General features: G+C 50.4%; 1 protein-coding gene across 7 annotated transcripts; it reads left to right on the plus strand.

The window, feature by feature from the left end:
* The first annotated feature begins 9574 nt into the window (after positions 1-9574).
* LOC103639023 (uncharacterized) lies at positions 9575-13982 on the plus strand. Of its 7 annotated transcripts, none has more exons than XR_002265366.1 (9): positions 9575-9924; positions 10180-10280; positions 10575-10665; positions 11135-11225; positions 11766-11889; positions 12745-12815; positions 12954-13063; positions 13526-13576; positions 13695-13972. XR_002265366.1 is itself a non-coding variant. In XM_020544830.1 (6 exons), the coding sequence occupies exons 1-6, from the start codon at positions 9917-9919 to the stop codon at positions 13872-13874; spliced, it is 528 nt and encodes a 175-aa protein (XP_020400419.1). In that variant the 5' UTR covers positions 9580-9916; the 3' UTR covers positions 13875-13982. The 7 variants fall into 7 exon arrangements, 1 of the variants encoding a protein (XP_020400419.1); XR_004852751.1 differs by having other exon boundaries at positions 9630-9924; positions 10184-10280; positions 10592-10665; XR_002265365.1 differs by having other exon boundaries at positions 9630-9924; positions 10575-11225.
* The last annotated feature ends 1271 nt before the right edge of the window (positions 13983-15253 follow it).

Here is a 15253-nt window from a genome sequence, read left to right on the forward strand (position 1 = left end):
TCACTGGCAGGAAGTTCCTGGACTTCTGCGAGGACCACCACATCCGGGTGGACTGGGCCGCCGTAGCTCACCCCATGACGAATGGGCAGGTAGAGCGTGCCAACGGCATGATTCTGCAGGGATTTAAGCCGAGGATCTACAACGACCTCAACAAGTTCGGCAAGCGGTGGATGAAGGAACTCCCCTAGGTGGTCTGGAGTCTGAGGACGACGCCAAGCCGGGCCACAGGCTTCACGCCGTTTTTTCTAGTCTATGGGGCCGAGGTTATCTTGCCCACAGACTTAGAATACGGTTCCCTAAGGACAAGGGCGTACGACGACCGAAGCAACTAGACCAACCGAGAAGACTCACTGGACCAACTGGAAGAGGCTCGGGACATGGCTTTACTACACTCGGCACGGTATCAGCAGTCTCTGCGACGCTACCACGCCTGAGGGGTTCGGTCCCGAGACCTCCAGGTGGGGGACTTGGTGCTTCGGCTACGACAAGACGCCCGAGGGCGCCACAAGCTCACACGTCCCTGGGAAGGGCCGTTCATCATCGCCAAGATCTTGAAGCCCGGAACATACAAGCTGGCCAACAACCAAGGCGAGGTCTACAGCAACGCTTGGAACATACGACAGCTACGTCGCTTTCACCCTTAAGATGTTTTCAAGTCGTTCATATACCTCGTTCTCTTTATATACATAAATAGAGTCTAACCGTCAAGGAAGGGTCATCCTTGCCTCAGCAAAGCCCGACCCTCCCTCGGGGGCTAGAAGGGGGGAACCCCCTCTGCGTCAAAATTTTCCTCGGAAAAAGTCTTTCTGCCAGAACATCTTTCGCGCTTTTCGACTACTTCGATAGTGGGATCCTGAAAACGACGGAGTACACGTAAGCGGCAAGGCCAACCGAGCCGAGGGAATCCTACGCCTCCGGGATACGGATACCTCACTCATCACCTTCTGCGATAAGTAACTCACGCTTGGATAAGCGATTCCGCTGACCGAACAAGTCTTAACGCTCGAAAACTTTTCTGCCGAAACAATTTTTCGTGCCTTCTCGACTATATCGGTAACGGAATCCTGCGGACGAGTAAGAGTACACGTAAGCGGCGAGGCCGACCGAGCCGAGGGACTCCTACGCCTCCGAGATACGGATACCTCACTCATCACCTTCCGCGATAAGTAACTCTCGCTCGGATAAACGATTCTGCTACCGACAAACAAGTCCTGATACTTGAAACAAGAGGAAAAGAAACGCAGCTTTATAACGCGACAATGATATGTTTGGGCCTCGGCTGCCGCAAAAAACATACGCGTACTACAGACTAACTGTTCCTGCAGGTTCAGACATCAATGGGGGGAGCAGCAGCACCCTCGGCATCGTCTCCACCTTTGGCGGAATCTGGCCCGGCCTCGGACGGCGACACGGTTGGAGGATCTCCACCTCGAAGGAAGATGTCAGCACCGCATCTGGGCCATCGCCGCTAGGGTCTCCTCCAGGAACCCGGCCCAAGTAGACGGCTTGACCAGCCGCTCCGTAGCCTCAGCCAACAGTCCCCCGAGGACATCAGCCCGGCTCATGGCCTCGGCAGCCCGACTCCGGCGTCGGTCCTGCCAGTGGACGACCTGGCCAGGTTCCAGCCGCTGCTGCTACGCCTCCTCGGCCTGGGAAGTCACCTGCTCCTGGGCCGATGAAGTTTCTTCTCGAGCCAACTCCGCCCTGTCCATGCTGACACCGCTGCCTCCGGCTCCGGCTCATCGCAGAGCGGTCGAGGGTTTCTTTAACTGAGCAAGAGAAGCCTCGGGCGGCAAGGCCGACCGAGCCGAGGGACTCCTACGCCTCCGGGATACGGATACCTCACTCGTCACCTTCCGCATAGGGCAACTAACACTCGGTTAAGTGGTTCAGCTAGCTGACAGGCGAGTCCTGGCGCTTGAAATGAGGAAGAAACACGGTATCGCACCCAAAATACCAAGATGTTCAGGCCCCGACAGCCACAATGAACAGACACCGGCACTCAAGGTGCCATTACAAATGGAACTCCGGTACCACTCCCGCGGGTATGAACAACCTCCACATCGGAGGGCCTGCGGGACGACAAGCTCCGGGTGACTCGCCGGCGGCCTCTACAACAGCAGCGATGGTCCCAGGGCGGACGCTACCGCTGGAAGGCTCTCGTTCGCGTCCCCACTCAAGGGACGAGAACCAGATATTAAAGCCAAAGAGCCGGAGGCCCGGAACGCAGATGGCGCCAACGATCTCGTCGGTGGAGAAGCTTTCTCCAGCTGCCACCATCTCAGCACCGACGGCGGCGTCCACCTGCCCACCACTACCGCACCAGCGAGCGCCGGCCGCCCCAAAGCGCACCGGCAGGTCCTCACTCCTGTCCTCGCCACGAAAACGAGAATGGGACCGTCCCAGAACACGAGTACCGCCCTCGCGGCGTACGACGTGTTGTGAGACCCCCCGGTGCGGCTGGCCACCGTCGCCCGGACAGAGGACGGAATGCTGCACCCTGGCTAGGCAGCAGCAGTTCGCCTTCCCCGGCATGGCTGGAGGACGCCTCCTCCGCAGAGCTGGAGGATGGTTTCCACCCCCAGATGCCGGAGGAAGAGGCGGGACGCCAGCCCACGCGAAGGCAGGCCCCGGCTCGCCTCGCCCTACGCCCCAGCAAGGATGATGAAGATCCTTAAAGCTGAGGGCGGGGCAGAGGCCGCAGCCCAGCTTGCTTCTCCCCACCATCGAACTGGTGGTCACCGTCCTGGGTGACCATTAGTGAGGGGATGCAGCCGGGCTGCCTGATGAAAATCCTTGAAGCCGAGCGATGGCTGAAAGGTGCCAACCTCCACGAGGTTGCGCTCCTCCCACAACGAGACGAAGGCAACGCGGGTGCTCCCCATCCGGGGGCTCGGAAGGCGGAAGGACGCAATGCATGAGGAGAGTGCGAAGGCATGGCTACCACTCGGGGGGTCGATCCCTTTTTAAAGGCGACTCTCCCCACTCGCGTCCTCAGGCATCACGGACTAAGCCTTCACCAACGCGCTCCAGGGTCCTTCCCCTACGACACGGGGGCTGGGTCCCACACGACATGCAAGCTGGCCTAGGACAGAAGAAGCCAAACCGTCGCGCACAGAGCGTGTAACCGCCCAGCGGTTACAAGCACTCCTCCATCTTCGCCTAAACCAGCGGGTAAAAGGGCGGACCGCCATGCAGGCGGCGTGCGACTACACCACAGAGACATGCCCCTTCAACTTCGACGCATCCAGCGTGGAGGCCCAGGCCCACACGTCATGTAACCGGTGCGCCGGTTACTACGTACGGAAAACTGCACCGCCACTTGCGCCAGTACCGCGCCTTCTCGACTGCGGAACCGGCGTCGCGACTCGAGGCAACCCTGCGCATAGCCCAGCAGTGCTAACCAAGCGCATCGGTCATGGATCAGTCAGCCGCGGGAGAAAGCGCGACGGTCGATATGGCCAAAAGTGGGCCGGCAGTAATGGCGGCAGCAGGCGGGCGAAGGCAGCAGTCAAATCGTCTGCAGGCTCATGTCCCCTCCTGGGGCAATAGGGGAGCCCTCTCCCACGACGTGAAGACGACGCGCCCGTGTTCCGTTCCTTGAACGGCTCGCACAACGGTTGCCCCGCGAACCACCCGTACCGTCGCATTAACTCCGCGGCAGGGCAGGCGACACCTTTGGCAGGCGAAGCGGGCGACGCTTCACCTCCGCCATGATGACCGCGTCAAAAAAGGTGCGCCACATCATTTAATTTCGTACCCTTTTCCTCTTCCCCTTTCTCTCTCTTGCTATAGGGACCGGGAAAGGGGATACTCCGAAAGGGATCCTTCTCCGCGAAGGAAGCGGGCTCCGCGCCCACTACTGATCAGAGGTTCGAAGGCTGGCCCCTCGGAAGGGTTCGACAGCTGCCTTAGAGCACTCGGGCTCCGCGCCCACTACTGATCAGAGGTTCGAAGGCTTGCCCCTCGGAAGGGTTCGACAGCCGCCTCAGGCCACTCGGGCTCTGCGCCCACTACTGATCAGGGGTTCAAAGGCTGGCCCCCCGAAGGGTTCGACAGCCGCCTCAGAACACGCAGAGCGAGGGATGACTCTGGGTATGTCCGATACATGGCCGAGGCTCGAGCTACGCTCCCGAGGTACCCTAGGACATTTCCGAGACCAGCAGGAGCGATTCTGTAATGGAATCCCATCAGAGGGAGGCATCGAGCCCTCGGACCCTATCAAACAGGACCGGGTCCGGCAAATCACCTGCAGGTACTTTTGGAGCGCGCCTCTGGGCCACTAGCCGACCCTTATCGAACGGGGCACGGGCATCCACTCGGATCACCCGTTAGCAACTCACTGGAGACACCATGTTCGGCGCCCTCCGAGGGCAACATGGCGCTTCCCCCTCCTCATTGCGGAAAGGCGACGAAGGGGCGTATGATAAAAGCCGAGTCAGTCCTTGACCGTCCTCTCACTCTGTGCAGAGGCTCGGGGGCTGCTCTCGCAAACCCGGCTCCGGCCAAACCGTTGACAGCGTCAACATACCAGCCCGAGAACTTGGAACCTGACCATGCACCTGGGCTACGACCAGATCGCATGAGGGAACAACCAGACCGGCCGAGGCGTCACGAAAGGCACTAAGACCTCGGAGGAGTCAGACCACTCCTCCGAGGCCTCGGGGGCTACACCCGGCGGGTGCACTCGCGCGCACCCACCGGAACAAAATGTAACCGAGAAAGGTCGGTCCCCTTGCAAAAAAGTGCGACAAATCCTCCAAGCGAGTACCAACACTCCCTTTGAGGCTCGGGGCTACTGTTGGGGACCATAATTAGGGGTACCCTCAAGACTCCTAAACTCGGCTGGTAACCACCATCAGCACAAGCTGCAAAGGCCTGATGGGCGCAATACAGGTCAAAGCTCCATCCACTCAAGGGACACGATCTCACCTCGACCGAGCCCAGCCTCGGGCAGGAACAGTAGACCCAGGTGGATTTACGCCTCGCCCGAGGGCCCCCTCAAGCAACGGGCGCACCTTCGACTCGCCCGAGGCCTAGCTCGGGCAGGCTTCAAGGAGAAGCAACCTTGGCCAGATCGCCTCGCCAACCGACCGAATCGCAGGAGCACTCAATGCAAGGATCGCCTGACACCTTATCCTGACGCGCGTTCCTCAGTCGGCAGGGCCGAAGTGACCGCAGTCACTTCGCCCCTCCACTGACTGACCTGACAGGAAAACAGCATCGCCTGCCCTGCTCCGACTGTTGTGCCACCTGCCAGGGTGAGGCCGACAGCAGCCGAGTCCAGCCTCAGGCGCCATAGGAAGCTCTGCCTCGCCCGACCCCGGGGCTCGGCCCCCGCCTCGACCTCAGAAGACGGTCTCCGCCTCGCCCAACCCTAGGGCTCGGCCCCCGCCTCGACCTCGGACGACGGTCTCTGCCTCTCCCGACCCCAGGGCTCGGACTCAACCTCGACCTCGGAAGACGGTCTCCGCCTCGCCCGACCCTAGGGCTCGGACTCAGCCTCGACCTCGGAGGAGTCACCGCCTCGCCCGACCTTGGGCTCGGACCGACCACGTTACAGGGGGTCACATCATTACCCTACCCCTAGCTAGCTCAGGCTACGGGGAACAAGACCGGCGTCCCATCTGGCTCGCCCCGGTAAAAAAGTAATGATGGCACCCCGCGTGCTCCCATGACGACGGTGGTTCTCAGTCCCTTACGGAAGTAAGGAGACGTCAGCAAGGACCCGACAGCCCCGACAGTTGTGCTTCTACAGGGCTCAAGCGCTCCTCCGACGGCCACGACGCCACATGCACAGGGCACTAACACCTCTCCGACAGCCACGTCGGCATGTACATAGGGCCCTGGCTCCTCTCTGGCGGACACATTAGCACATTGCTACATCCCCCATTGTACACCTAGACCCTCTCCTTACATCTATAAAAGGAAGGTCCAGGGCCCTCGTACGAGAAGGTGGCCACGCGGGAGGACGGGCTGACGAACAGGCTCTCTCCCTCTCTCGTGGACGCTTGTAACCCCCTACTGCAAGCGCATCCGCCCTGGGCATAGGATAACACGAGCCGCGGTTCCCTTTTTCCCCCTTGTGTTTCATCTCGCGTCGACCCATCTGGGCTGGGACACGCAGCGATAATTTACTCGTCAGTCCAGGGACCCCCCGGGGTTGAAACGCCGACAGGTATAATTCACCGGACTGTCCGGTGTGTCACCGGACTGTCCAGTGCACCAGCGGAGCAACGACTACTTCGTGCAACGGTCGACTAAAAAAGTACCTGATGCGAGGAACAGTGCGCGGCAGAGTCGGAGGCGCACCGGACAGTGAACAGTACCTGCCCGGTGCGGCACCGGATTGTCCGGTGCCACTAGAAGACAAAGGCTCCAACGGTCGACTGCGCCCGAACCCTAACGGTTGGGTGACATGGCTGGCGCACCGGACAGCGTCCGGTGGCGCACTAGACTGTCCGGTGCGCCCATTGATAGCAGCCCTCCCCAACGGTTGTTTTGGTGGTTGAGGGCTATAAATACCCCTCAACCACCTCCACTCCAACCATCCAAGCATTCAGCACTCCTCATTCAATACAAGAGCAAAGTGCAACACTCCAAGACACAAATCAAAGCCACCGATCCAATCAAAGTCCCCAATTCAATTCTAGTACTTTAGGACTTGTGAGAGGATCGTTCTTATGTTTCCTTGTTGCTCTTGTTGCTTGGTTGGCTTTCTTCTTTCTCTCACTCTCATTCTCAAAGCCTTAAGCGAAGCAAGAGACACCAATTGTGTGGTGGTCCTTGCGGGGTCTAAGTGACCCGAGAAATCAAGGAAGAAAGCTCGCTCGGTCTAAGTGACCATTTGAGAGAGGGAAAGGGTTGAAAGAGACCCGGTCTTTGTGACCACCTCAATGGGGACTAGGTTCATTGGAACCGAACCTCAGTAAAACAAATCACTGTGTCCATCCGCTTTATTTCTTGGTTGATTTATTTTCCCCTCTCTCCTGGACTTGACATTTATTCTAACGCTAACCCCGACTTGTAGTGTGTTTAAAGTTGTAAATTTCAGTTTCGGCCTATCCACCCCCCTCTAGATGACTTTTAGTTTTCCACTTTTTGAGTGACTTGTAGTTCAAATTTGAATTATCAGAAGAAATTCAAGTAAATAAACTAAATCTAATAGGTATAGCAAACACTTTGACAAATGTGCCAAAATTGAACTGTAGGTCCAGAGAGACTGTAGAAACACACCACAAAAAAGTTGAGGGCAAAAAGAAAAAACAAATAAACTTTATCAAGTATCAAGAAAAGATACCCAGCAAAAACATTCTTTGCCGAGTGTCTGCAGATAACACTCGGCAAAGACATTCTTTGTCGAGTGCCTTCCTTAGATACTCGGCATAGTTAACGGTCGTTAGCTGCCGTCGGCTATTGATGGCGCTATGCCAAGTGCATTATTGTGCTGAGAGCCGAGCACTCGGCAAAGATATATTTGCCGAGTGTAATTTCGTGCCGAGTGTTTGGCTTTCGATAAAGAGTATGTTTGCCGAGTGTTTTTTTTTGTTTGCCTTGGCAGCATTCGGCAAATCAGATCTTTGTCGAGTGCTCGATATTTGGTTCTCGGTAAAGCTTAGAGCACTCGGCAAAGAAGCTGTCTCCAGTAGTGTATGTTGACTATGTAATTGTATGGATCAAACTATATATTGCTACTTTTGCATGTCTACAACAACGTTATGTTAATTGTGTAATTGTATCAGTAAAAAACTCGTGCGAGGCGCGAACACAGTACTAGTTTACACTATTTATTAACACGTCGCCACGCATGGATGGTAACCTAATATAAAGATGGTGGTTCCATCTCCGACTCGATGTCGACAGTGGAGAGCAGAGCAGCTGATGTGTGCACATTAAAGTTCTTGTTCGTTCTGCGTTGCGGCAGGTGTGATAGCTGGACCTTGCCGGAGGATTTCACGATGACATTCACTACCGAACACATCTAATTTGCCAAGTGCTTCAGGCACTCGGCAAAGCCCAAAAAACTCTCGACAGTCTCTATCAAGTGTGACTTTCGGCAAAGAGGTCTCGATGAACTGTACATCGACAACGACTTCTTTGTCGAGTACTTTTTGTCGAGCACTCAGCAAAGTCTTTGTCGAGTGCCACCTGGTTCTCGGCATAGAAAAGTCATCGTCATGACGCTAAATGACGATGACGGAGCATTTGCGGAGTGTCCTTTTCGACACTCAGCAAAGAAGCCCTTTTGTTGAGTGCCTGCTTGTCTGGTACTCGATAAAGAAGGCTCTAGTGGGCCCCTTTGCCAGTCACTTTGCCGAGATCTATTGGAGGCACTCGACAAAGAAGCCTCCTTCCCGAGTACGTGCCTACTGAACTGGCACTTGGCAAAGAAGGCTCCAGTGAACCCTTTTGCTTGTCCTTTCCGAGTGCTCCTGTAGGCGTCAGGACTACGTACTACACTCGACAAAGAAGAATTATTGGTTCTTAGGTGTACCTTTTTTGTCGAGTGCTATCTCTATCGAGTGTAACACTTAGAAAAGTGGCCAAATAACCCTTTTATTTATTTTTATTATTTCATTCAAACAAATAAAAGATATATACCATTTATATCATAGAATCAACACATGTATCATAACACCATATATTTCACAAAGAGCTGGATTTCGGTAGTGATCGTATTCAAATCACAATAAAATGGACAGCTAATTACCTTTAGTTAAAAGACGCGAGGGATTCGAGTCCTCCCCGCGTTTCCGGCTACGGCAGCGCATACGGTGCCAGCACGTGGCTGCGCCGCTGCGGACTCTAAAATTCCCGTTTATTAAAGGTTACGCGAGATTGCAGCTCCCTCCGCGTTTGAAGGAGCATTGGCTACCGCTCCACGTGACGCGTGTCGTGTGCTGTCGGACCCGAAAACTCTCTTCAAATCAGCTCTGAACGCGGTACGCTCGTGTTCCTCTCTCCCACCTCTCTGCACGATGCGTGCCCGGACCCGAAAATTCTCTCCAAACCAGCTCTGAGCCTCTGACAGCGGTACACTCGTGTTCCTCTCCCCCACGCCCTCCCTCCCATCGCGCCATGCCTCCTCCCCCAGACCTCTCCCCTCCCCACGATCCTTCTTTGGCCAGGCGGTCTGTCGGTGCTTGCGCCCGGGCCCCTCGCGCGCTCGCCCGGCGTCCCACGGACAGCAGGGGCGGCGGCGGCAAGCCGGTGCGTCAGCTTCTATCGCACGTCGCCCGCACGATGCGACCCGCGCCCGCGGCCCGCCCCCTTTCCCTCGCCGCCACACGATGGTCGACACCGGGCGGAGCTTCGTGGTCAATCACCGGGGCCCGTCCGAGAAGTCCCCTCCGTCACCGCCACCGACGCAGGCGGAGGCCACGACTTCCCTAACGAAGGCAGGCGCGCCGGTGGAGCCCGCGTCGCCCCCACCGCCGTCCTAGAGCCGATCGGCCAAGCCCACCAAGGTTGTGGTACGGCGCGTCCATTCATTCGTGCGGGTTTTCGCCTTTTCGGTGCGGGATACAGACAGATTCATTGATCTGCCATCGCCGTCGCCGCTTCTGCGAGCCAGGTTGCGCGGGCGGAGGACCCCGGTGCGCCGCGCGGCAAGGCGGTGGGCCCAGCCGCGGTCGACGTCCTCGACAGTTCCGTCCGTGGCAAACCTGCAGGGCATGGCCAGGCCGTCGGGCATCAACATGGCCTCTTTCTCCGCCGTGTCCAATTCCGGAGGCGCGTGGAGGGTTTTTTTATATATCTTTATGGTTTTCTTGGTTACAGGGAGGAGGAAGAAGAATAGGCCGGTGAGGGTGTTCCCGACGGACAAGGGGACGCTCTGGAAGACACGATCCGCCGATGGCCACGCTGAGTCCTGGGGTAGATTGATTTCGCAGTCTAGATTGGTGAGGAGATTTGTATGGTCAGGTTGGTTGCAGATTACTTGCTTGTTACAGTTTTACTTATACTTAGGAACCAAGCCTAGCTTAGTTGGTGGAGGGCATAGATGTTTTCCCATACAACCTAAGTTCATTGAGACAAATTTGGGGGCCTATTTCTTCATCTTAATTCTTAGTGAAAAGCCACCAAGTCCCTCCTAGGTTGGTCAAGTATTTTTAGAGTTTTTACTTATTCTTCAATTTATGGTGGTTGTAGCTAATTTGTTTATTCGCTCTTTGGAAGAAAGGGTGAAGGTTCCATGGCCAGTTTTAAAGAAAGAGGTGCTTCTACACTATTTTGAATTGGAATATCTTAAAGATGTCGTCGTTTTGATAATGAAAAATGTACGTACTTTTTCTTCTGCATTTTAAGTTCTTTTCTGGGAAACTCTCTGCGTGGCCTTGATGAATTGTTGCTATATTCCCTAATGTTAGATGAAAGAGCTGGTATGCTTCTGTGTTGTATTCCCTTAGTAGTGTTTTGGACACCAAGGAATGCAGTGATATGAGTAATGACATGATTTGTTTCTTAAACGATCTGCTATTTAGCTAAGGAAAATCTCCATCTTCCCCTATCAAATGCACTTTGTTTGCTTCAGTTGCAATGGTTCTCTATCACACTAAGTTTTTTTTACACAGAAATTGATTATGTGAAGGTATCGAATACAATTCTTCCAAGAGATATACGTGTACTGGGTTGGTGTCATGTTCCAGCATATTTTAATGCAAGGTTAGCTATGTTCCATGTTTTATATTTTTCTTCTTGCAAGGATAAATGCACTATTTTGCAAACAGGCAAATATATGATATATCTATTGACAAGTGTTAATTCTAAGGAGATAAAGTGCTCCATCGTTTTGTGATCAGATTATTATGTCCAGTTATATGATGATGATACTTTGTGGTTGCTGATTGGCACTTGATTTTTTTCTCTCACTGCTATTTTGCAAATTCACCTGTTTGAGCCGGGAATATACTTATTTTGGAAAGGGGACTTGGATCTATTGGTACTTACACTACCTTTGATTTTTATACTTGCCCAGTGAGTTAAGATTTGTCCATGTCTATTGAGCTACCAACTTTCATTTGCAAGTACTTTACATCAATATGGAAAGTAGAAACCTTATAGCTTGTGAAATCAAATGTGTAACACTTGGATTTCTATTGTGGTCAACTGATCTTGCTGCATCAATTTTGAGATGCGGTCGCTGGCGCTCATGCTGACGTGGTCCGTCGCCACCGTGCTCACTCTCCTCGCCGTGGGCTCGCCCCATCCACCACCTCAGCAATGTGAGTGTTGTAGCACGAGCATGCACTCTATGCTTTTCTCTCTCGTGATTGTCTGGCTATCATGCTGTCTCGGAGTACTTTTCTTTTGTCCATGCCCATGGCGTGTCTGTTTGTGCTCATTTCTGGGATTTCGAGACGAGTTACTTTGTGATTTAGCTGTTGTGTCCTTGTGTTGCTGTCAGATATCATATGATCAGTTGTTGCTTTAATAGGATCCTGTTTGGGGAATCTTCATCCTTTTCACCCTTCACCTGTTTTTGTTTCGAATACAAATTTGTATGGTTTGAATGGGATTGCTGAAGTGATATTACAGTTACTTTCTGTCGGTTTAAAGTCTGATGATATGGAGTGTGGAGTATGGACTACTACCATTTTATTCCTGCTGCAAAATCTTTTAAAATGGACACACTCTGCATTTACTTTCTGTTAAAAATTTACAAATATCTACTTCATTAGCTTTTGTGCCATGTTGTTAAACGTAATGTCAATATAGATTTGGGTCACTGGATGATGTTCCCAGTCTGCAATTTTTTTGAACAGGCTAGAACGGAAAACCAGGTTGTGCAAAAGAGTACTTGCGACTTTGAAGGTCTTATGGTCAGTAATAGAGGATATGACGAAGTACATATCACCAGAGGATGCAAAAAGATTGATATCTAAAGAGGTTTGAAATTTGAATTCTTATCCTTGATATTTAGTTGTTTGTATTTGATTTCAGAAATTTGGAAAAATATATTTTCTTGGTTATATGTATATATATCGTGGTGAGCAGTTTGCCAAGAAGAGAATCACATGGATAGTTGTCTGTTTTAGATTTTGCATGCGCACAGATGATTGCGTTCTCTATTGGTTCATATTTTGATCATAATTTTTTGTGCACGTGTTTAGATGCTACCATGATTGGTAACACATAGCACTGTAACCTGCAGTTGGTAGCGCCTGATACGCTCACTGTCTAAAATAGTTCCCTCTCTAGAATCTGATTCCAAGATGTACTAAGCTGTGTTTCCGTTTTTCTATTTCTAGCTTCTATTTCTGTTGTCTGTTTCTAGAATCGTCTCTATTTCTCAAATTTTATTATTTTTTCTTGTCCCATCAATTCAGTGCATCTTCTCACCCGGCCATTATTTTAAGAGATCAACCAGAACCAGCTAGATAGTAAATATTTTAGCTCGCCAGAATACCATATACCAATAAAGCAAAACAGTGCAATTTCACTTTCTCGAACTATATATGCTTACTCAATTAATGTTGAATGGTTCCTCATACACTGATCACCATCAATGGCGATGTATCAGTGTCATGGCGTTCATCATAATGTAAGCTCTGAATAGGAAATGACACAATTCAGAGGCTATAGGAGACTAATTCTAAGACACATCTTAGCTAGGTTCATAAGGTAACTAGAAAGAAAAGGTAAAGCTATGTGGATCTTACATGGAGATGTGCCATGGCGTTCGTTAGTGCCATTGCATCTTTCGGAGATCGCCATACCACATCGTTCATTTTCTCTACGCAGAATGGAGGCGAGGTGTTCTACTAAAATGCCAAGCTCCTGGTTGTCCTATGTCTGGTTTCCAAGGTGTTTAGGTTAGTTATGTTTTTCTCATATTGTCTATGGTATAAAACGACAAACAGTTTCATATTCAACTCATCTGTTTGCTCAGTCAATGGAAGTAACCGACCATAGGCTTACTGTTTGTCTCAGTAAAATGTGTTGTTTTGCAGACTGTATTTTGTAATGTAACATTTGGTGTGGTGGATGCAATTCCATGATAGCGAATGGCATAAGATTTAATGCTAAGAAGAAACAAGTTGGAAATTATTACTCTACCAAGGTACTTGACTGATTACTGTACAATTTCACTTACACTACTATGCACCGCTGTTGTTTCACAATCTCCAACATGTGACGAAGCATAAGATGACTTCTCATTTTTTAATTGGTTGGTATTTGATTGTGATAAATTTACTGAATTTCCTTTGGCATAGGTCATCATCAAGTATTGGAGAATAATGTTCTTACCCTCTCTAGCCTACACTAGGCAAATCTATGTTTTCCTTACCAGTTGATATATCACGGTGGGTGTTTACTTGGGGTTTTGTTTGGATCAATATATTAAGTAATCTAGACTTTCTTGGTTGTAATATTAAATATTGGTTAAATCCATTGATGCATCAATACTTCTCTTACAAATGAAGAAAGTTAGAACTGCATTTCTTTCATATAAAACTACAATCTTGTATCAACCCATCATTAAGTGTTGTAGTGCTAAAGCAAGTGACCGGTAAATTTCTAGGTATATACTAGAGCGAAGAGCGAACAACAATCTAAGATTGCAGCAAGAAAGGTGACATATTATCTTGTCTTGCCTTTTTCTCTCCACCTTTTAACCTTTTTGGAAATTTATTACATATACACATTTTTTCATGCCATCAATTGCCTGCTGACAAGTTTTTTTGCTCTAGGTCCAGCAAGAACCAGATTATGTACATGTATATGTGTGGATAGAACTAACCGCCGATATTATCCTAAATCTAAGCACGGTCACCCACAAAAAATGTGTAATTTGCTTCTTCCCAGACATACGAAATGTGTTATGCGGACTATGTTGGCTATTGGAAAGGCATTCTAAATGCCGTCTGTAATGTTTGATGGTTACAAACTATTGTCGTGCTATGTAATATGCGGTCTTGACATAACCGCTAGGTTTGTGATGTTGTTGCATGTTACAGCTGCAACTTTATATTATTGTGCCATGTGTTATTTGTGTTCTTTTCTTTTTTGCTATCATTATGTCTCTCTCTATTACAAGAGAAAATAATGTAGTATCTATAACTTTGGTTAAGCTTCATTTTCAGCGGTTGATCCTAACACCTCCAACTGTAGGGCGCGCGAAGTGCGCCGAATGTTCTAGTTAGTAAAAAGTGAGTTCTGGATTGTGCACCGATGTTCTGAAGCGTGTCGATGAGCTGCTGCCTTATGGCGTTGTCGCGTTGATGTCACGGTGTACAATTAATGGCCAGTTCACTAGCACTCTACAATTTTTGCCACCCCCAAAACTACTCGGAGGTCGGAGCTCGTCATCGATTTTTGTTTTTACTGCGTTCTGTTATTTCTATTAGTATTACACTGCCATCGTATCTACTGTAAAACCATCCACTCTTTGCCAAAAAATAAAAAGAGAGATCATGTCACGAAATTAGAAGATAAACCAGGGATAAGGTCATTGGATAAATGTGCGCTAGCTAGTGGCTTAGTGAACGATTGACATTGACAATGAAAACAACCTCAACACATGGTGCGCTGTTGAACAAATGTAGCACTCAGGTTTAACAAAGTCACTAGCTAGTTAGGAACTGGAGGCATCCAGGATAAGCAACCGAGTAGACTAGAGTACAATAACAAGGTGTTGTTTGGTTCACGAAGTGTATGTAAATGATAACAATAAAGATTTACATTTGAATACCGGTGGTGACAAGTTTGAATAGACCGGTATTAGTTTCTAGTGTGATATCTGATTACGGTTGGTGCTAAACAAACATGATCTAACGTTATCGGTTACCCGTTACGTTACAGATATGTATACCAAACAGCTTTATCACTCGGTGGCAGGGATCAGGATAACGCAACGCCAACACACATGTTCTACGTTCAGAAGAGACAGGCATCCTTTCTCTGGACCATGTCAAGAAAATGCGAACCTTCATCGTGAAGTTTAATCACACATGGACACATGGTACATAGGGACAATCTCTCCCTGGCCCATGCCAAGAAAATTCCAAGAAAAGAGCGTTCCATGCATGGATTTGTGGGATGGATAGCCCATCAGAACCCCATTCGCGAGAGAGCTGTAAAGGACACGAAATCTTGATGCGGCAAATGGCATTTTCCCCAACAACCGCCTGCTCTCACATGGCCAAATAATCGATGCATTTAGATGCTCCATGTAAACATAGTACCGTACGTAGTATTCGAAGTTGAAATGGTTATGATTTACTAAGGGAGTGATTATTGGTTGGTGGGT

This window comes from Zea mays, chromosome 9 (genome assembly GCF_902167145.1).
Source record: "Zea mays cultivar B73 chromosome 9, Zm-B73-REFERENCE-NAM-5.0, whole genome shotgun sequence".
In the NCBI taxonomy this organism is placed as follows: domain Eukaryota; kingdom Viridiplantae; phylum Streptophyta; class Magnoliopsida; order Poales; family Poaceae; genus Zea; species Zea mays.

Coding starts and splice junctions, on each gene's coding strand:
- LOC103639023 (XM_020544830.1), top strand. Junction 10,666..11,134: donor CCAGCATATTTTAATGCAAG/GTTAGCTATGTT, acceptor ATCAATTTTGAG/ATGCGGTCGCTGGCGCTCAT. Junction 11,890..13,525: donor AAAGATTGATATCTAAAGAG/GTTTGAAATTTG, acceptor GTAAATTTCTAG/GTATATACTAGAGCGAAGAG.